The 23,735-nt window shown below is 39.7% G+C and overlaps 1 protein-coding gene across 1 annotated transcript; it reads right to left on the reverse strand.

The window, feature by feature from the left end:
• Positions 1 to 22,265: 22,265 nt before the first annotated feature.
• Positions 22,266 to 23,060, reverse strand: LOC107791945 (F-box protein CPR1-like). Its single transcript, XM_016614108.2, has one exon. It carries the CDS (start codon positions 23,058 to 23,060, stop codon positions 22,266 to 22,268), a length of 795 nt encoding a protein of 264 aa, XP_016469594.1.
• Positions 23,061 to 23,735: the final 675 nt, after the last annotated feature.

Here is a 23,735-nt window from a genome sequence, read left to right on the forward strand (position 1 = left end):
TCTGACCTGCTTTGTAGCTGGGTTTGGCTTTGCAGCTGAGCTATTACTGCCTGTTGAGCTTGCAACATTTCGAAAATCATACACAAGCTGACGCCATTTTCCTCGATGTTAGGGGTATCTCGAGCTGCAGACCGAGTGCCAGCATGAATGCTATTTTCGGGTTCAGAATGTAGGTTCGCCTCAATGGCCATGTGCGAATTGATATCTATCGGTGCTCCGATTCGAGCTCCAATGGCGTTGACAAGTGGTCTTTCAGTACTACGTGTCAAGTTATTGTTCTCATCTTGAAGACCGGCTTCGTTGTTAATTGGTGTGGCCATTTGACTGGTAGTTAGTTGTTGCTAATCCAAAATCCAAGATATTTTCGAAAACAAGCGCAAAACACAATGGTGTGTTTTTGTAGATTCATATCAAATAACCATTGTTATCCTTAGCCTCACGGTGGGCGCCAAACTGTTTACCCGAAAAACGGATGGAGTTGAATTTGTACGTAGTTCTAAGGATATGTGGTGCAACTTAATACAAACCGTAAGGATAAATAGAAATATCAAGTATGGATTACAAAGAATGCAAAATAGATAAGGTTGCAAAGAAGATGAATTTTAGGACTAAACAAGTGGAATCAATTTTAGAAGCTTGAAAGAGCAATTCTTCACTATAGGAGAATATGGTGCTCGAATTACAATATAAGCAAAAAACTTGCCCATATAGAAATGATAACCATCCCCTTTATAGTAGAGGGATCTTACTTTAGATATAATTAAAAATACATAGTGGGAGACTCATGATAAATTAGCTTTTCCACAATTCCTGTCAAGATTCTCTCCTCTAGTGGGATTGTAACGGCTCTTGTCTATGAGCTCGATATTGACTCGAGTTTTTGGTCTTGACTCGAGCTCTCGATCTTGGCTTGAGCTCGATTCTGACTCGGACCCTTGAATTGATTCGGGGTCAATGTTGGTCGGTCTTTGGATCACAATCTCGATAACTTTACTTTGTATCATAGTTCGATTTGGATTCGGGCTCGATAATGATATCGAGCTCGACATTGATCAGCCCCTCGGACTCGAAGCTTGTTTGTGCCATCTTCGGAACCCCTCTCGAAGTCTCGCTTCGATCGATTATGTTTCGAATTCTATCAATCATACGAAGGCCGAAATCTATTTCGACCTTCTCGACTAGCGGCTCCGTTTTAGGCCCTTGTTTTTCCTCGAAAAATCCACATCACGGCACATGTCCTCCAAAATCACCCTCAATTATTTTTTACATGCCCCCTCACTTATTTTACCCATCTTTCCCACCCCTTTTACCCTATCTACGTATTACTAATGAATGGTAATTTTTGTGGTGAAGTATTATTTGGGGTCTGATGCGGATGGGCTAAAGGGGGTGGGAAAGGCAGGTAAAATAAGTGAGGGGGCATGTAAAAAAAAATTGAGGGTGGTTTTGGAGGACACGTGTCGTGATGTGGATTTTTTGAGGAATACAAAGTGCCCAAAACGGTGTCATTAGTCGAGAAGGGTATCAATGGACCACTTATTTAACGGCAAGGTTACACGTGACCTCATTTTCAAAGGGAGGTTACAAATAAGCCATTTTAAAGACGACGAGGGCAATTTTGAGCCTTTTCCCTTTTAACAAAGATGTTCATCCTTCTATGCGATTTGCATTTTTTGAGCATATCAGCTTACTAATAAGAGACCCACAAATGCTTTTATCTGTTTTTAATCCAGCGTAATATTTTATAAAAAACTATAGAGATTATTCAAAAAATGTGACTTGTTATCAAATAAAATTTAAAAAAACAAATTCTTGAAAATGATGATCGTCGATCAAACTATAGAAAATGAACTTTTCATTGAACAGGATATCGAGAACATAGACACAAGAGAAAAACATTAAAGTTCAGGAAACTACCCTGTAGTTGCAATCCCTTCTCTTAGTTCAATCTTTTCGTTTTAATACAGCAAATGCAAACTATCAGCTAAAATGGAACTCTCTGACAGATTACAACAACTAAAATATATAATATAACTATCTAAAAATTTTGACATAGAGAAGTATAAATCACAATGTATCAATTACTAATTCACGGCATCCAAGGGTGTGGCTTTGTGGTCAAAGGGTGTGGCTTTGTGGTCAATTAAGTAGGTTATGTGCATGATGTCTCAGATTCAATTCCCAACAGAGACAAAAAATACTACTCTAGGTGATTTATTCTCATCTGTCAAGCCTTGGTACTTAAAGTTACCTGGTACATATTACTGATGGGAGATAGCAGGTATTTCGTAAAATTAGTCGAGGTGTATGTAAACTGACCCAGACATCACGGTTATAAAAAAAGAATTGCAAAGTCATCTATGGAACATCTATAAGTCAAAAAGACAAAAAAAAGGTACAGCAGTTCCCATGAACTACAGAGAAACCGAACACCAAACATAGTGTCCTTGTGCCTTGACAAAAGGCTATTATTAAGAAACAATAAATGGGAGAACTTCTAGCTGAGTTCTCGAGTATCCAGAATCTTTCTTGAAAAATAAAAAGTAATAAAAATTTAAAAACAAATAAGTGCATTCAATTTCCAATAGAACAAACTGCATCACCAATCTAATAAAAACCAATATTTCTCCATCTCACTAGAGGCCATTGTTGCCATCTTTCCACTTCTGAGCTCCACAGGATGCCAGTTTTGGTTCTCTAAATCAAATTTGTAGGCTTTTACTTCTTTTAATTGATTATGCCAAGGCTTGCTTCCATGAGAATTATTACTCGAATTCTTCATATACATTAAACGACAGATGAAACATGTAATCAATTTTCTAGTTGATGCTACGATGAGTCTCCTAGGATGACAACTCCAAAGCAAAGCATCTACAAAAGTTAGGTACAATCTTGACGACATTATTTCTACTTCTAAAATATCCACTTGGGGGGCAGCAACTCTATGGTCCACTTCCAAATCTTTCCTATTGATCTCATTGCATTTAGAAAAATAAAGGGAAACTTGAGACCAAGAGGTCGAGTTTGACAAAAATTTCCTCAACTTACAAAACCATGCAGCATTTAAATTAATGGAGCAATGCAGAACAACTTTTGAGTGTTGCAATTGGCTTGGCTCTTTTGCAATTTTGAGCTCGGGAACTTGATCTCCTTTATACTCAAGTGATACCAAACCTGGAGCATCAATCTCCCCTATGCTCTTACAATCCTGAATATTCAAGACCCTTAAGGATTGATATAGGCAAATATTAAACATGTCTAGCCTATTGGAAATGTGAACTAATATCAAACTCTCAAGGAATTGATATCTTGAATTAAGGTGCTCGAGAAATCCATCATATATCCTCAGACGTGATAGCTCTAAAGATTTTAGATTCGGACATTCAGCAATATCCAACGTAAGAGGATCTTTCAAAGAACCAAAACAAAACAAGTGTTCGAGAGTTGGCGCGTGGATTTTAACATGCTGGTTTCTCTTTGTCCTAATGGAAACTGACCTTATCTTTTGAAGACGAAGCAACTCAATATTTTCCAACCCAATACAATCTTCAACGACAAAATTGACAATTAAGGGACAACTAGAGAGTAGAGTCTGAAGCATGTTGTCATCTAAACAGACACCGGATGGAGACAGCTTTTCCAAAGAATCACAGTTCACCCCATGACTACATGATAATGAAAGATGCATCAGATCATGATGTGTGACTATAATTCCATAGTTTCGTACATTATGTGCCTTGCATTTTACATGCTTTAATGATAAATTACACTTTATTTGTGCATAATGGAGTCTATTTTATGTGTAGGTGAATTGGAGATTAAAGTAGAGCAAAAGGGATACTTAAACGTTGAAAGTGTGCTCGAGAACAGTGAAAAGGAGAGACCAGGCTTTAGCCTGGCGAGGCCAGCCTAAGGCCAGGCTGGACCAGGCTTTAGCCTGGCGAGGCCAAGCTGAACCAGGCTTTAGCCTGGCGAGGCCAGCCAAATTCCAGGCGTTAGGCTGGCGACGCCAGGCCTAACGCCAGGTCCAATCCGAGTTTTGAAGACTTAATTCGTTCCGGGTTTGACTAGGACCCGGCCCGCACGTTTAGGATTTCTTCTACACATATAAATAGACCTAAAATACCACTTGGAGACTAGTTTTCTGGAGGAGTCAAAATGTTTTTGGGCAGCTAGAGGCAAGAAGAGTTTGTGAAATCACTCCTTGGAGTTAGAAATATTATTTTTACATCTTTTCATCTTTACTCTCTATTTTAATTATGCAAAATATTTGGGATATTGTTATTATGAGTATGAGTAGCTAAATTCCCAATCTAAGGTTTTGATGGAACCTATTGAAGGATGATTTTCTTGTTATGTTAATACAGATTTGCCGTAGTATTTTCTCTATTTGTTCAACGATATTATTCTTGTGATTGATTGAAAGGCCTTCAATTAGCTGTGCCTATTTAGTATGTATTACTCGGGAGAGAGTGCATATTTAGGTAGTTGTTGAACAACATCACTCCTAAACGTATATGAGGGATCAATACGGAGGTTTAAAGGTGGGTTTAGGGATAACGAAACCTTGGTGCGATCTGAGTAAGCTGTGCTTAATGCTAGCTAGCGTTATTCGGGAGAATATGTCTAGTAATTGTGGTAATTACTCGGGAGAGAGTTACGACAGTTAGAGTGCTCATGATCGGTAGAGAAGACTTAGGCAAACTTGTAGAAAACGTAGCGGAAAAGATTCCGACAATAGGGGAAATCACAACCTTAGGTTATTCCAATTCTTATTTACAACCTGTTCGTAGTTAGTTATTAATTATTACATTTTAATTACGTAATATTTAGTTAGTGAAAACCAATCTGTTACTTAAATCCTTCTGAAGATTGATTGTGTGAATTTGTGCGAGTCTAGTAGCTGTATTTGATAGGTTAATTCCTTGTGGGATTCGACTCCGGACTTATTAGCCGGAATATATTTGTAACGACCGCTTAGTCCTTTTTATAAGGCATAGTTTGGCGTGATCAGATCACAATCTGTCGATCACCAATTCTCTTAAAGATTTTGATGTCAAAATAGTGAAAATAGGAAAAGGGTATAACGTACGAAAGAAGCCCGTACATACTAGATCTTTTACACCATTCTGAACAGCAATACCAAGCCACTTATCAATCGGAAGGAAAACTTCACGAGAACCCGACATTAAAATTAAAAATGTAAACTTGTCTATTGGGATTTTTCTATCCCTATATCTCTCCATAATTTTATTCACTATATTCATGTCTTTGTAATAGTGAATACTAAATTCTAAGTTGAGATGAATCAACCAGGCTTGTAGCCATGATTTGGAGAGAATGCTCGTCTGTGCTGCTTTATCAAAGCTAAGGTAAGAGACTATTTTGTCAATAAGACAATCAGGAATTATGTCAGCTGTCGCTCTCTCCATGCTATGAATGATGAAACCCTAATGTGACTGGGAATTCATAGATTATGGTTTTGGTAAAATTTCACACTCCTATCGGATGAAAAGTAAGTAAACCCCTATATATTTCTAACTATTTACATAATTTATCCTCCTTTTGTTAATTACTTAGATTATGTCCCTTAACTTTTCCCATTATTCCGAATGCATCTAACCCCTCTTGGCTTTTGGGCCCCATTTTCTCCTCACTAGAAAACCTAACAAATATAATATTACGCGGCGCCTTCCTGAAGTTCCTTGGAAGGGCGACGTAAGGCTAAGCAACCGATGTCAGTACGGTTGCTGTCCGCAAACTGAGGTTCCCTCCGTACGCTAGACTAGATTGCCAGTGCCGTACGGGAAAACCAATGTCATGAGCAATTGAAAGAGAGCAGAAAAGAGAATTGAGAATGAAAGAAAGCTTGATTGTATTGAATGAAAGCTATTACAGAAAAATAAGACGGTGTCGGGGGGAGAGACACCAGTACAGAGAATTGTTTGCTTGCTTGAAAGTTTTGATTACTTGGTCCCCCTTACTAATGCTTAAAAAAAATAAACCAAAGTTACATGACTAGACCTATGAAAGCTGAAAAATCACACTTAAAGAAAAAATGCAGCAAAACTGCTCTATATTTACAATGAAAAGGACTTAGTCTTCTACAAAGCAGCAACAAGTCCATTGGCAGCAACTTTGTCTTTAGCATTAGGGTCTGCGCGCGCGACGCTGTTGGCATCTGCCTGTGGCTGGGCGATGGCGATGGCTATCGGTGGGGCGACAGAGGCACATGCGCTCTTGTCACTTGGAGCTGCCGAGACCACGGGGCCGACCGTGGCGACGGGCGTTGGGAGGCTGGCCAGGACGCCACGGGACGCGTCCTAGGGGTCATGGGGCATGGTTGGAAAGCCGCCCATGACATTCTCCCTCACCTGAGTTGGCGACGTCCTCGGCGCCTTCCTTGCAAGGTAATCATCAATCAGGCTCATGTAGGCTTTGAGGTTTGTCCCCCTCTCCCAAGTATTCTCCTCTGCATCACATCCCTGCCATTTCACCAAGAACTCCTGGTGATCTTTTCTTGAGGCGTGAATCACTCGATCATCAAGAATAGCTTCAGCACACCTTTTCCCGGTTGAATTGGGGCCTCGAATACTTGGTATTGTGAGTTGGCTTCGTGAAGGATCCTCCATATCTTCCCGAAAAGGTTTCAGGAGACTGACATGGAAAACATGATGGATTTTCCACCAAGCTGGGGTATCCACCCGATATGCAACTTTCCCAATGTGCCTTTCAATGGACAAGGGTCCAATATATTTTTGCAATAGGCGAGGGTCATGGACCCCTGCAAACAAGTATCGCTTTGGGATTTTGACCATCACTTTGTCTCCCACCTAGTATTCAACAAAGCGGCGATTCTGATCAGCATGCCTCTTCATCCTCTTTTGGGCTTTGACAAGATAGCTCCGCACTATCTCCAAATTTTGCTTCCATTCTTTTGAGAAGCTAGCGGCCCGAGGAGATTTTGACATGTTTGGTGCGTTCACTGTGTGTGGGAGTAGCAGTTGCTGTCCGGTAAGAATTTCAAAAGCGCTTTTGTTGGTACTTGAGCTCTTTTGTGAATTGAAACACAGTTGAGCAGCATCCAGAAGCTTCACCCAATTCTTCTATGATCCGGTCACAAAGTGTCAGAGATATTCCTCTAGCATGCCATTGAATCGCTCCGTCTGGCCATCAGATTGCGGATGAAAACTTGAGCTATGACTCAATTTTAACCCGAGGCACTTAAAGAGTTGGGTCCAAAAATTGCTAGTGAAGCGTGAGTCGCGATCACTAACAATGTCTTTAGGTAGGCCCCAATATTTGACGACATGAGAGAAGAATAGTCGAGCTGTATCTTCTGCTGATATATATTGTGGGGCTGCTATAAAGGTAGCATACTTGAAAAACCGATCCACCACAACCAAGATAGTTGTGAGATCTCTGACCTTGGGTAATCCGGTGATGAAGTCCAGGGAAATGCTTTCCCAAGGTCTTTTTGGGACAGCTAGTAGTTCCAAGAGCCCTGCCTGCGTCAAGCGGTCTGACTTATCCTTCTGGCATACTAGATAAGTCTTCACATACTGAGCGACATCATCGACCATTTGAGGCCAATAATATGCACGGCGAAGTAATGCCATGGTGCGTTCCTCGCCGGGATGACCGGCCCACAAAGTATCGTGGCATTCCATAAGAAGAGCCCGTCGCAGATCTCCCCCTTTAGGAACATAAAGTCGGTTCCCTTTCACCTTCAGGAAACTATCTTCGGTGTAGAACTGGCGAGTCTTGCCCTGTCCTACCAAATCAACCAAATACTATGCAGTAGGATCCTTGATGAGTAGATCCTGTATCTGGTCTTTTATGGTGGTGGTTACTTCGCTCCCCTTTAGGGCGGCGAGTACACACATCGATGCTAGATCAGCTCTCCGACTGAGTGCATCAGCAACATGATTGGTCTTTCCACTTCGGTACTCCAGGTTGAAGTGAAATTCCGCTAGGAGTTCCTGCCACCTAGCCCATCGACCATTCAGCTTTGGCTGGGTCATGAAATGGCTAATGACTGTGTTGTCTGTCTTGACCACGAATGGGGCTCCCAGTAGATAATGCCTCCAAAGACGTAAGCAATGAACGACAGCCAATAATTCTTTCTCATGGGCGGCATAGCGCCGTTCTGCATCCTTTAGTTTTCGGCTCTCGTACACTACGGGATGCCCTTCTTGTAGCAATACTCCACCAAGTGCATAGTCGGAGGCATCCGTTTGCACTTCGAATGGCTTGGCCAAGTCAGGGAGGGCCAAGACTGGGCTACTAGACATAGCCATCTTCAATGCGTCGAAGGCCTCTGCCCGCTTGGGCCCCCAATTCCACGGGGTGGCCTTCTTGAGAAGTTCTGTCAGCGGTACTGCAATGAGGGAGTAACTTTTCACAAAACGCCGATAGAAGTTGCATAGACCAAGGAACGACCTCAAGGCATGGATATCCTTTGGACGCGGCCATTCTGTAATGGCCTGAATCTTCTGCTGGTCCATCTTGATCCTCCCTTCCTCGATGACATGTCCGAGGAAGTCAATTTGTTTCTGAGCAAAGGAGCACTTGGATAGCTTCGCATATAATTTGTGCTCCTGCAATCGGGCTAGGACCTTCCGCAAGTGCTCCAGGTGTTCTTCCAGTGTCTGGCTATATACCACAATGTCATCCAAATAAACCACGACGAATTCATCAATGTATTCTCGGAAGACTTGGTTCATCAAGGTGCAAAATGTGGCTGGTGCGTTAGTCAAGCCAAATGGCATAACCAGGAAGTCGTATGACCCATATCTTGTCACACAGGTCGTCTTGTACTCATCACCATCTGCAATCCGAACTTGCCAATAACCTATCCTCAGGTCTATTTTGGTGAATACCGTCGCACCACCCAGTCTATCAAACAAGTTTGCCATTAGCGGAATAGGGTACTTGTTTTTCACGGTGATTTTGTTTAGAGCCCGGTAATCCACGCAGAGTCATAAACTACCATCATGTTTCTTTTGGAATAGCACATGGGACCCATATGGGGACTTGGAGGGCACGATGATCCCTGTGTCTAGCATTTCCGTCAATTGTCTCCGAAGCTCGGAGAGTTCGGGTTATGACATTCTGTATGGCGCCCGGGCAGGTGGCTTCGCACCCGGCACCAACTCAATCTCATAGTCCACAGTTCGCCTAGGCGGAAGGTGCTTTGGCATGTCTTGTGGCATGATATCTTCAAATTCCAGAAGCAACTCCTTCACGGGTGCAGGAATGGGACCCGAGAAGCGTTCTATATCTTCCATGCAGAGGGTATCCAGGAACGTGGGTTCATGTCTTTTTACCCCCTTCTTCAACTGCAAGGCCGAGATGTTCTCAGCTGCCATCTTTATGGGAATGCACGGAATAATGCAGGGCTTGGCCCCATTTGCTCCCATCATCAGTAGCATGTCTGCATACGGTGCAGGCATGGTATTGGTCTGTCTCAGGAATTCCAACCCCACTATTAACTCAAAGTCATCTATGATCACTACGCGAAGGTTGAACTTTCCTTCATAAGGGCCAAGCTTCACTGGTACTTCTTTGGCTATTCCACCCACTGGTTGAGGTGGTGAGTTGATAGCCTTCACACGACCTTTGCCCTTTCCTACAACTAGTCCAAGACGTTCCACCTGAGTTGAGGCTAAGTAGTTGTGGGTGGCACCCGTGTCTATCATTGCCCGAATGGGCTTGTCATTTACCTTCATGTCAACGAACATTAAGGTCCTCTCTTGATGAGGAAGAGTCCTCAAATTCGCCTTCTTATTTCCTTTCCTGGCAATTGGACAGGGGTCCTTCTTCTTGCGGATACCGGCACTGGTTCCCGCTAAGGGCTCAGAAATAGAGCTAACAATTGCATTGAATGCACCTACTGGCTCGGTCTGGTCCGCATCATCGACGTCGTCATCCGTCCCATCCTCAAAAGCTTGATGGGCGTTCATCTGTACATGTGGGCATTCATTATTCCAATGTGGTCCACTGCAATGACGACATCCTGAGGGGGGCTTCCTCCCCCGATCATTGTTGTTAGATGCAACACTAGTACTGCCGGAAGAGGGAGCCTTGGATTTGGGTGCACTCCGGTCTCCTCCACTTCTGCTAGGGCCACCAGTGTTTGGTTGGCCCCCTTTGTATCCTCCTCGGACAGGCTGTTGAGGCCTATCCTTCCGGGCTTCCACTTAGTAATCCCCAAGGCACTCTGCTGCTTGGATTGCCTTAGGCAACGTGTCTACCCTTTGTCTCTGCAACTCCATCCGGGCATAAGGTTTCAACCCTTCCAGGAAGGTGAAGAGTTTGTCTTTGTCCCCCATGTCACGGATGTTCAGCATGAGCGCAGAGAATTCCCGCACGTAATCTCGCACGGATTTGGTCTGGCGCAGCTCCCGTAACTTTCTCCTGGCATTGTACTCAACATTTTCGGGGAAGAACTGTAGGCGTATGGCTGCCTTCAGTTCTGCCCATGTCTCGAGGGCATCTTCACCGGCCTTGATGGCTTCGTACTTCACCCGCCACCAGAGTTTGGCATCACCCTGAAGATACATGGCAGTAGTTGCTACCTTCTTAGCTTCTTCTAGGCCTCCCACAGCATCGAAGTATTGCTCGATGTCGAAAATGAAGTTTTCCACTTCTTTGGCATTCCGAGCTCCACTGTATGGCTTTGGCTCAGGAATTTTTAGCTTTTATGCCATAGGGGCGAGGTTCACACCACCCCCAAATTGGTTTCCGCTTCCTCGAAGTAGGCCTTGTAAAGCAGCATTGACAACGTTGAGCTGGCCTGTCAAGTTGTCTATAGTTTGTTGCATGGCAGTCACCCTGTCTGCCTCTTATTCCCTGTTGGCTAAATCCTCGGCACGCTCTTGCTGGAGGACCTCAAATTTACCAAAAATTTCAGCTGCCTCTGTGGCTGCCGTTTTCCGGTCACCTTCAGAGTCGCGACTGATGTTTTCTATGTCAACTTCGGCCTGGATTAGTCTGCGGTCCAGGTCGTCCAACCTTTGCACTAGGCTGATCTTTAGGTCAGGCACCATTTCCACGATGGGTCGTAATGCGTCAACCGTTCCTTCAAGGGTCGCGATGCGATCCCCATAATTCACCATGGTCAGAAATAGTGGTAATTGCAATGTAATACCTCGTCCGATGTCGAGCCTAGGCTCTGATACCAACTGTTACGCGGCGCCTTCCTGAAGTTCCTTGGAAGGGCGACGTAAGGCTAAGCAACCGATGTCAGTACGGTTGCTGTCCGCCAACTGAGGTCCCCTCCGTACGCTAGACTAGATTGTCAGTGCCGTACGGGAAAACCAATGTCATGAGCAATTGAAAGAGAGCAGAAAAGAGAATTGAGAATGAAAGAAAGCTTGATTGCATTGAATGAAAGCTATTACAGAAAAACAAGACGGTGTCGGGGGGAGAGACACCAGTACAGAGAATTGTTTGCTTGCTTGAAAGTTTTGATTGCTTGGTCCCCCTTAATAATGCTTAAAAAAAATAAACCAAAGTTACATGACTAGACCTATGAAAGCTGAAAAATCACACTTAAAGAAAATGCAGCAAAACTACTCTATATTTACAATGAAAAGGACTTAGTCTTCTACAAAGCAACAACAAGTCCGTTGGCAGCAACTTTGTCTTTAGCATCAGGGTCTGCGCGCGCGGCATTGTCTACGCGCGCGGTGCTGTTGGCATCTGCCTGTGGCTGGGCGATGGTGATGGCTATCGGTGGGGCGACAGAGGCACATACGCTCTTGTCACTTGGAGCTGCCGAGACCCCGGGGCCGACCGTGACGACGGGCGTTGGGAGGCTGGCCAGGACGCCACGGGGCGCGTCCAAGGGGTCATGGGGCATGATTGGAAAGCCGCCCATGACATTCTCCCCCACCTGAGTTGGCGACGTCCTCGGCGCCTTCCTTCAAATACTAAATGATCTAAGAAAATATTCATTAATGCATTCAGCCAAAGGGTGAACTAAATGATCTAAGAAAATATTATGTAGTAAAGATTTCCGTACAGTTTAGCCAACTCCGCTTTCGAACGAGTTTAAGATGTGACTTAAAAAACCGGAGGAGGGAGGGAAGGAAGAATAATAGTAAAATCGAACACACAATTATTGTGTGAAAAACACACAATTATTATATGAAAAAGTTACACAAAGATTACTATATTATAAGTCTTGACGGTAGACAATTGTATTCAAACCCCAAATTAAAGTTCCCATTGAATATCAGTTACTAAAATACTTAAATTATGATTTATGAGTTGTCTCGTGTGCGCTTTACGTTTTGATTTTTGCGAAAAGATTGAATTAAAAAAGTGACCCAACTCTGGGAGAGCGTTAGCATATTGTACTGAAAACTGATTGTATATATTGACTGGTGAGAAGATAAATAGTTAAAATATTTGTATACAATAAATTACTAATGCACTAATTTAACTAGAGAGTAACTAACATCACTTGCGAAAATGTACTGTTAGTAGTTGATCACTTTTTTACATTCCCTGGAATTTCTTTTTCTTATTCCGTAGTATTAAAATGTCGATATATCGAGATATCTTATCTGGCTCTCCAAAAAAATGGGTATGTACAAAAGATTTTAAGTTCAAATTATGGGTGTTTATTGGGCGGGCTGGACACAAAAAAATTCAGTCCGTCCGTTTAAGGTTGCTGGTTGAGTTAGCGGGCTGTACTTTTTCGGGATTTGTTTTTGTCCGTCCAGGTTCGGGCTTAGCAGGCTGGACATGGCCATGCAATTTTTATTTTTTTAAAGTAAATTTTATTTTTCTTATTCAATGTTATTGATACTTAAGTGTTTGCAAACTTTTAAGGTTTAGAATTAAACTTTGAAGTTTAAAGTTTTAAATTTGAAATTTGAATTTTACAATTTTAAAATTAAAATTTGAAAGTAAGTGGCTACAAAAAATTATTTAATAAGACCAATAGGCAATGTGTAAGGATCAAGCTCCGAAGACTTTCATTTGATATTTTTATTGAATAATATATAATACTTCAAATTAAGTTACAAGTTCTTTTTTGATTTTGTTATTTTTGAACTTGCAAATTAAAAGTTTACAACAACTATTAAAAAAAAATAGTACATCACATGCTTTGCATCATTTTTGTAAGCTCACCCATGTCAACATGAGGTTCTTGGTTTCCGGCATTGGTTGAATCAGAACCATAAACCATTATATCTTCAATTTCTTGATTCTCTACTTCATCTACCTCGTCACGCCCTTTGATTTCGCCGTTCTGATCTTATCCAATCTCTGAAGCACACTAGAATTTTCAAAGCGTTGCTACCCAATGAATGGCGGGTATCTCCTAGTTGCTGCCTTGCTTGGCTAAATGCGCTCTCTGATGCGACTGTTGAAATCGGCACATTTAGCACGTCTCGAGCCATGGTCAAAAGAACAGAAAATTGATTTGAGTTGCTCCTCCACCAACCCAGTGGTGGAAATTTCTTTGTGCGGGGCTCTGCTGACTTTGCAAGTAGAATTGAAGTTCATCAATATTCCTGCTACTGGTTTGTTGATGCTCTCCTAGTGTAGACCAAATCAAATAATCTTCAACACCATCATTATCATCCAAAGCATTGGTCCTAGATGTTGAAACTGAACTTGAAGGAATATTTGCATCTACAGCAGAAGAAGCATCAACAATGTTAGCATAATAATTATATAATATTTCTAAATGTTTGTGTAGATCAGAAATACAAGTGTCAATATCAGGAGTTTCAGTTGGTCCAATATCCATATAAGAATATAAAGCAGTGATTAATTGGCGACAAGTGGCCATTTTGATAAAAGGGTTTAAAATAGCACCAATTAGGTAAATAGGAGGAATTGGGTAGAAATATTTTTTAAATTTATCTAGCATATATTCAACAATAGAAGTATATCCTTCTTTCTTCTTCAAATTATGTAGTAAAAGAAAAATTTCAGCAATATGAACTAAACCATTTGCAATAGTAGGATAATAAGCTCCAGAAAACTCAAGTATAGCCACATAAAAATTTTGTAAAACATTTACAACATTTTCAATGACATCCCAAGTTCTAGATGTTAACAAACGGTTAGGATCGGTACAATGAATACTTGATATTTGATACCACACTTCACTTGAATACTTGATATTTGATATTAATAATAATAATAATAATTTTGTAATGGCTAAACTAAATATTTGATGAAACTTGAAATAATAAGTAACTGAGAATTTAAGAACAATAATCAATAATATTAAGAGAGAATTGAGAAAGAATTAGAGTAGTAAGAGAGTGAATTGTGAGAAAAAATAAAGAAGAAGGGGGGCTATTTATAGTTTTTAAAAGGTTAAAATTATAATTTATCAAATATTAGGGGTGTTGGGGCTATTTTCTTAAGAGGTAGGTCAAAATGGCCATTTCTGCAAAAAGAAAGTCGTTGGCCAACGGTCATATTTGAATTTGACCGTTGGCAACGGTGAAAAAAAAAATTAAAATAAAAAATCCGTTAAAAACCGGGCTGAACCGGGTTATAGCCCGTTAAAAACCCGTTAAAGGGCTTAGCGGGTTCCGGTGCACCGGTATCAAAAAATTATTCGTTTGAAATCCGCTCCTTGTCCAACCTATCCCAGCCCGCCCCCCACGCTACAATACCAGGTTGACCCGGGTTATAAACGGATCCACCCGACCCGATTAACAGGTATAATTCAAATCAAGCCGCATGCAAGGTGCCAAGAGTTAATTAATAGTACTTCATATTCTTTTGAATATCAACAATATTATATAAAAATTAATACATAATTGTCTGTTTATAGAACAAGATTGACTTGGCCACACTATCGAAAGGACAAAAAATATATTCGATCAAGTACGGTATAATTAAAAAGGAATTTTATTTCAGCAAAGCTTTTACACTTTATTTATTATAAATAAAATTCTTTTAAAATATTATTTTTTTAGTTACCTTTTAATTTTTATAGCAAAATATATATTTATGGTCACTTTCTACCGTTAAACTATTAAATACGGTGTGTAATCTTTTTCTCTCTCCTACTATATGTTCTTTCTGTCACAAGATCACCGTATAGTATCCAACTTCTCTCTCCACGATCTCTCTCTCCACTATCTCTTTCTCACAACGTCAGTCTCTTCCCCATTCTATATCCACAATTCTCCACTGATTCATCTCAATTGTTTCTCTCAATTTTCAATATTTTTTGCTTCAAAAAGTTGTGGTAAGTGTTAAAGTTGTTAGATTTTTGCTGGTACTGTGCTTCTTCTTTTTTTTTTCTTTACTAATTTTTTTATAAATAATCACCATTGTTATGCTTTCACCAGAAAACTCGAAATATCATCTCCAATGGCTGATTCAACAACTCAGAAGAGAGTTACCCGAGGTATACCCACCAAAGCACTCAATTTCGAAGGGCCATCTTTCAATTTGCAAATCACTCAAGCGGAACATGTATTTGCAGGTTCAGCAGCAAATGCATACAACAAAATACAGTTGGCTTGAGAATACATATGAAAACACTTAGTTGGAATACATAACTAAAACTAGAACAACTAATGTATTTTAAAAAGCCGTTGAATGAAATATAATACATCTAAATACAACAGTCAAAAGTCATTGTAATAAGTATAATTGAGTTTGTTGATTTATATTAGGAGTCTATCACGTTAATTGATTCACTTACCATTTTTAAACAGCTGGAGAGACCTTTTTTTCGCAAATTTCCGTTATTGTATTCACGAATACAGTTCGCGAATACACATGAATACAGTCTATGTTAGCTAGACTTCCCTGTTTTCCGCCGAGTTTTGTTGTTGGCTTGAGAATACAGATGAAAACACTTAGTTGGAATACATAACTAAAACCAGAACAACTAGTGTATTTTAAAAAGTTGTTGAATGAAATAAAATACATCTAAATACAACAGTCAAAAGTCACTGCAATAAGTATAATTGAGTTTGTTGAGTTATATTAGGAGTCTATCACGTTAATTGATTCACTTACCGTTTTTAAACAGCTGGAGAGACCTTTTTTTCGCAGATTTCCGTTACTGTATTTACGAATACAGCTCACGAATACATATGAATACAGTCTATGTTAGCTGGACTTTCCTGTTTTTCGCCGAGTTTTGCTACTGTATACATCGAATACACTCTATAACAAGTGAAAAGATAGCTATAGGAAATAATTAAGTAAATGATAATTATAGTAAGTTAATAGCCACTAAACAAAAATGGTTTCTAAAATTTTTTTATAATATTGATTTTCTTTTAAATAAGTGGATTGCATCGCTGCTCAGAATGGTTAAGACATCTAGTTTGTACAGGCTTTACGTCATACCCCTAGTCTATTTTCACTATTTTGACATCAAAATCTTTAAGAGAATTGGTTTTGACGAGTTGTAATCTGACGCATCTTTCATTATCTGCTAGTCATGCGAACTTCAATTTTTTGGAAAAGCTTTGTCTATATGGTTTCCCTTTAAGCGACAATATGCTTCAGACTCTGCTCGCTAGTTGTCAATTGATTGTCAATTTCGTCGTTGAACATTGCATTGGGTTGGAAAAAGTTGAGCTGCTTAATCTTCAAAAGGTTAGTTCAATTTTCATTAGGACAAATGTAAAACAACGTATTAAAATTCAAGCGCCAACTCTAGAACAATTATTTTACATTGGTGCTTTTGGAGAGTCTCCTATTATTGACTGTCGGAATCTGAATCCTTATACCTATCATGTGTGAAGATATCTAATGGATTTCTAAAGAACTTTATCTCTTATGGACATTAATTAGTTGATTTTTCCAAAGGATTGGAAAGGTTTAACATTTCCGGGAGCCAATCCCTAAGATTCTAGCTTGTGAGGCCATAAGATATGTTGATGCTCCAAATTTGGTATCACTTTAGTATATGAATCTGAGAGCTTAAAATTGCAAAAGAGTCGGGCCAATTGAAGAACTCACAAATAGATTCTGATTGCTGGAAGAATTTGAATGCTGCATTGTTTTGTAAGTTGAGGAAATTGTTGAATGGTGCCTCTGTTACTACTACAGATTTATTGGAATAATTAGTTGTTTAGTAATAGGAAGAGTCTAATGTTTGATTTAGTTTACTACTTTGTTTAAAGGATATGTTTACATGCCTAGGAGATTCAATAATTGAAATGATTACATGCTTCATCAGTCGGTTAATGTACATAAAGAATTTTGAGTCGTTCTACTTCTCATGGAAGCGACATGCATTTGATTGCAAAAATCAGCCTCAAAATCATTAGACAATTGTATGAGTGTTTGATGTTTGATTTTTTACTGGATTTTGGATAGTTTCTTGCACGTTGTCAATTGAAATTGTCCAAGGTTTGTCAATTGAATAAAGCATTTTGGAATTGTCCAAGGTTTGTCAATTGAAAACAGTATCCCTTCTTTGAGCCTTTACACATTAGCACTCAGTGATGAAACTCAGTTTGTCCCAAATTGACTACAATTTAGTGCTATGGACGGATAGAAAATTGTTGATTCCTTGCAGCATTACTATATAAACTCATCCACAATAAACATGTTGGGCACTGCATTCGAACCAATCGAGCCATGCTGAATTTAAGATTCTAAAAAGCCAATTTTTGTGAAGGATGAAATTTTGAAAGAACCAACTTCCGTCGTAAGCGCCATACTAATATCCATAGGACTTTATTCCCTTTGATAATCCATTTGTCCGCCTAAAACCCAAAATATCTGCAGAACACACACATAAGGAAGATCCATAGCACAAATTTTCATCCTTTACTCATTGATCCATAGCTTGTCAAACATCCTCCACAAAATTTGGTGAAACAAGACTTTCAATCTACAAATTAAAACTAAATCCATAGCCACGAAGCTTGAAAGTGTTTTGTGTTGAATTATACAGCAATAAACCTGAATCATATTGCAGTAAAATTTCATCATTCTGGGAGATGAAAATTGGCGAAATCACTGTAGAATAAGGGATAGAAGCCACCTTAGTCCACGACTCCACAAGACCATACACCTTCATTACCCATACATCCATCTGGCCCAAGTCACAGGTATAAGATACACATAGATTACCTCCTAAACTCCCTATATCCCAATCAAAACTAGCATCAACAAGATCGGGCAATGCTACATTTTTATATGTCTCATCTGATACGATTTAAAATGGGAAAGGTTGGAGCTACCGGTGGAGCTTGTACAATGGGCTTGTTAGACTGTTCGGTAAAAATAGAGAGAGGGGTCGCTCTGATCAGTTAACCACTTTTGCTTTTTGCATTTAAGTCCACTTTAACTAGTTTACCTTATTATTTAATTACCATTGTAAGTTTCTTTTATTATAGTTTAGTCCCTAGCTTCTATTTCACTATATGTACTGAGTTTTGTCCTTTTAGAGGCTTATGAATGAAAAACCCTTTTATCTTATTTGCATTATTTTCTTCTCTTCTTATTAGCTAATTAGCTTATTAGATTCTTCTTCCTCTGAAATTCAATATTCGTAACAGTGGTATCAGAGCAATCATCCTTGCTTTGTTGGTAGTCATCAATGGCGTTCCAAAACCCTCTTTATGGCTCTAAGTACACTGCCAATAACTCTTTACGAGTTGTTTTACCTGCATTTCTTTCGCAGGACTTCAGCAATGCAACGTATCAAGGTAATAATCCCTATGATTATACTAATCCTTATGGGTATAGCAATATGTGATGTGGAAATTATTCTAGTGGGTACCATCAGCATTACAATCAACCCTACTATGTGTATCAGCCATACGAGTTTTCCACTGCTGTTCATAATTACTGGACTGCCGGCGTGGTACCAGGAGGAACCACGGCTATGGGTTTCTTCTCCGATAATAACATGGCTTCTTTCAACAGCACTTCTGAGTATTCCCACCTTTCTCTGTCGTCTCAACAACAATTTCTACCTGTTAACACCATTGTTAATGTTTCTACTCCCATCGATTTTTCGAGTGACCAAGAGATTCCGACTATTGTTGGTGGAGGCGATATTCCGGCAATGATTCTAGTTCCGAGAATGGCAGGCGATGAACAGAAATTAACTGTTTTTGGGATAACAGAGCCTTTGCTCGAGGAAAGGAGTTCTAAGGAAGCTGAGCTATTAAAGGATGAATCACGTTTACCCTCTAAGCTGCAGCTAGGATCGATGAAGAGACAAACTGAGTTTCCTTCGTTAGTATCAACACCTGTTGTGTGTGCGCAGAAGGTGTTTGATAAAATGGCAATGGATGGAGTAGTGGTGTCTTTTGACAAATTAGCTTGTCTTTCTAACGATCAACTGCAAAATGAAGCAGTCATAATAGAGGCATGTGTCTCAATTGTTCAAGTTAGAATAGAGGAGGCAAAAGACGGGACAATGGAGATGACGAAGCATGAAGAAACAAGACGCGCCTTTTTTTTAGATGATTCACAGGTTATTCACGAAGGAGGGGATGTTGTAGGGAAGTCTTCTAATACTGATATTGATGTTGTGAAATCGGTTTTGATTAAAGTTGAGAATGATGAGGTGGTGGTGGAGATAAAGCTTTCAACTATTGAGGCTAAAGTTTTGGAACTGAATCCATCAAGGCATGAGGAATTGGAAACTGCTTCGACATTACATGATTCACATTCACAAGGTGCTCTTCTAGATGAGGGAGATAAAGCAAGGAGTGTTGAGGAAGAGACTACTAATGTGGTGGACAACAAAGATAGCAGTCTGATTACTCATGTTCCTACAGCTGTCGATATCATTGCGTTTGCTGAAAAGAGTCGCGACACCATGAGAAATCCTATCGCTGCCTTGAAGAAGTATTTGTGTGAGAACAACCTAGCCGAAGAATTGGAGCTAAAGGTCACAGATAAGAAGAATGATGAGTTGGTTGAAGAGGCTATTGAGTTTGCAGATGCAACCCCTGTTCTAGCTCGTAGCCAGCTGCTAGAGAATGTAGTTGCTGATCCTAGAAGCTTTGTAATTGGGCCTGATCGAAGCTACAGAAGTGAGAATTCCAAGTTCACTGGCTTTGAAATTGGTGTAGATCCGGGCTGGGATCCTGAAGTTGCTCAGGCACTTCGAGTTTCAAAGGGAAAGGGTATTTCACTTGAAAGGAACAAGGCAACTCAGAAAGGTGAACAGGAAGGTGCCATGCTGCTCGAACCTCTTAGAGTGAAAGTCCTAAAAGCAAATGGAGTAGGTGAAGTACTCTTTGCACAGTTGATTAGAGAAGGACAAATTGGTGTTTGTATTATTGTTGACAGTTACGCAAATCCCTTTGGAGCCGTAAGCATTATCAAAGGTATCCAACTAAATTCCGGAAAGGCATTTGAGTATTATTACATGGTGGAAATTGAGTCTGGTCTTGAGCTGAGGAGGAAAAACTTTACAACAATTTCACTTCTGGTGGGAAATAGCCACAACTTGACTGGTGTGGCATTTGAGATAAAATGGCTTAACTCTATTATGACCAACAACAACAAAATATCAGAGAAGGCTGGTATGATTTTTTGTTCAATGTCCAAGGCAATATTGGAGTTTGAGGAGTACCAGAATGATACTCTACCTATTAAATTTGTGCCGCACGTTGTAGGTCGGGGGATTATTGAAATTGCACAGGACCGAATAGAACAGGTAGACATCTTTAATAACCAGGAATACATGGTGGCCATCAGTAAAGGTATATTCCTTGTGTCAAATGCTATAGGAGGGCTGCTTCAACATGTATGCCCAATGAGAGGTACTGGGATGGATTGTATAACTAAATATAATATTATTGCTTCATGGGGTGAGGGTGAATATTCATTACTGTTGGTTGAGTTGAAAGAGTTTTATGAACTTCAATTATCAAGGCAATTTATTATTGGAAGATATGGCAAAGATATTGTGCTATGTGCAATTTATATTCATGAGAATGAGTCCATCGTACCTCAATGGAATAATGAGGTATTACTTTTCAAGAAAGCAATTGAAGACATGTTCCATGAGGCCCTTAAGTCAACTATTCTTAGCGATGGATCAATTGTGTATATGTGGAGTACCAAATGTCCAATGCATTTCTCTACCCCTTTTAGAGTAAATGCCATAGAACCCGGTCTGTTGGACAGGACTTTGATAATTGCACATGGAAAAAGCTTAGTGAAATATATAGAAGAATATACCATACCTCCAGATGATAATCAGTTACATGCTACCATGGGGGTATTGCTTTTCCATAAAGGTGTAGATATTAAATATTACAATGTGCAGAATAATCATGCTGGAGGAGGTGAGGAAGCTATAAATCTTAATCATGTGACCAAGGGGAATATAGATTATTGACAATTGATGATGAATCAATCTACATGGAATGCATTGGAGGATGATGGGATGACACTGTATGACCAGATGAAGTGTTTTGTTATAAATGTTTCTTCCTATTTCAACATATGGGCTTGGGAAAGTGTGGTCACTGATGGTGAGAAGGTTGAGATACAGATTCAACTTCCTAAGGACTTGAGTGACACTATTAGAGCAGTAAGGCATATGAAGATTGATCCAAAAGGGATTCTTGACCAAACAGTTCGTGTATATGCATCGATTGGTTCTGTAAAGGCAAGAGCTCTCCTTGAGCATGACCTTGTTGTTGTTGGATTGCAAGTAGCAGAAGCTGGCAGGGAATGGGAGGTATATTTGGGACTAAAACAAGCTATTCATGCCACTTTTGAAACTAGTTCTAAATCAAGAGGAATAAACGACCATCAAGCTAAGGATTTTTTCAGGAAACAGTTGTCGGTCCTACTCAATTACAAAGATCGTTGGATGTCTCCTAAGCCACAGAAGAAAAAGATTAAACCGACTGATTTCATGGGTTCAAGAGTGCATAATGCTTGCATGGGGCTGGCACTCATTGATCTGGGAAGATATGAATGCCTTGAGAGTATGTTTTTCCATCTCTTCTTCCTTGAGGACAAGGAAGTTCTTAACGGGGGAGAAATACGATTTAAAATGGGAAAGGTTGGAGCTACCGGTGGAGCTTGTACAATGGGCTTGTTAGGTTGTACGGTGAAAGTAGAGAGAGGGGCCGGCTGATCAGTTAACCACTTTTGCCTTCTGCATTTAAGTCCACTTTAACTAGTTTACCTTATTATTTAATTACCATTGTAAATTTCCTTTATTATAGTTTAGTCCCTAGCTCCTATATGTACTGAGTTTTGCCCTTTTAGAGGCTTATGAATGAAAAACCCTTTTATCTTATTTGCATTATTTTCTTCTCTTCTTAGCTTAGCTTAGCTTTAGTTAGATTTTTCTTCCTCTGAAATTCAATATTCGTAACATCATCTACCAGGTTTAACGAAAGAATAAACCTTGAATCATTCATATCACTTTCATCACTAACATGACCGACGATCCAATGAAGTCTTCCATTGACAAATTTACCAGGATAGATCCAAAAGGTAATATCTGGATAGTCTTGAATCCTTTTCCAAGAATTATATCTTAGACTATAAATCTTAAATACATTCAGAAAACCATCACCATGTGAATTTCCCTTAACGTCTACAACTTTGTAATCATCTTGACACTCAACGTAACCAAAACCATAAGACGAACTCTGGCCACAACGCGGATCGAGTCCTGAAAAGGGCAATTTTTTCGACTTTCTTATAGATGGATTCCATATAAATATATACCAAAATTGATTAAAAATACAAAACAGCCCTTCACAACAACCCAGGACGCCATTGCAAGGAAAATCAAGCTGAACAGCTATAGGTATAGGGGGAGATTCTTCTTGATATATAATTTCATCAAGAGAGCAAGTGTTAAGAGTGAGGCTATTCTCACGAGAGCCGTAAAAAAGACACCGAAAATCTTGGTTCTGAGTTGAAAATTTTAGATGGGTTTTGATGAATTGGGGACATGAGATTAGAGAAAACCAAGATTTTGAAACGCACCTCATCTTTAATAAGGTTTTCACGGGTAGCCTTAGGAGTATTTCATATAGTATTTCTGAGGGAAGAACTGGCAGCGATTCTGATTCATGGGATAAGCTAGCGTCGGGGAATTCCATCGGCGGCGTCTCCTAAATCAGAGGTTTTCGTAGTGAGAAAGTGTTGGCGCTGAGCTTGAGCCGATTAGAACCTTTATTTGTATATGTTGTAACCCCTTCAAGAATTTGATCGAGAACTATGAACCTTAGGGGTAGTTTCAGTTTGGTTCAAATCCCAGATATCCTAGGATTATAATTGGGCTAAAAACACATATAGACAAAATTTAAGAAATTTACCAACATGGCAGCTGAATAAATATATATCTTATCATAAAGCTATAAACATAAATCAATAATCACGTTTAAGAAAAATATTCAAAGCATTTCATTCCTAAAAAAGCGTCCAAAGTGATTCAATTTTCTAAGAATGAATAATAGTCCTAAAAATATCTCTCTCTCTCTCTCTCTCTCTCTCTCTCTCTATATATATATATATATATATATATATATATATATATATATATATATATATATATATATATATATATATATATATATATATATAAATTTTAAGGCCTTTAGCACAATGACGTGGCACCTCTCATTAACCAGGAATTCCCTTCATCATTTAAAAACGGTGGCTTAACTTATTGAAGAAGCGTCGCTAGCCATTAGCACAGTGACGTGGTGTCACGACCCAATTTCATCTATAGGTCGTGATGTCGTCCAACACGATAGCTAGGCAAGCCAACTAAT

The sequence above is a fragment of the Nicotiana tabacum genome, chromosome 14 (assembly GCF_000715075.1).
Source record: "Nicotiana tabacum cultivar K326 chromosome 14, ASM71507v2, whole genome shotgun sequence".
Taxonomy (NCBI): Eukaryota; Viridiplantae; Streptophyta; class Magnoliopsida; order Solanales; family Solanaceae; genus Nicotiana; species Nicotiana tabacum.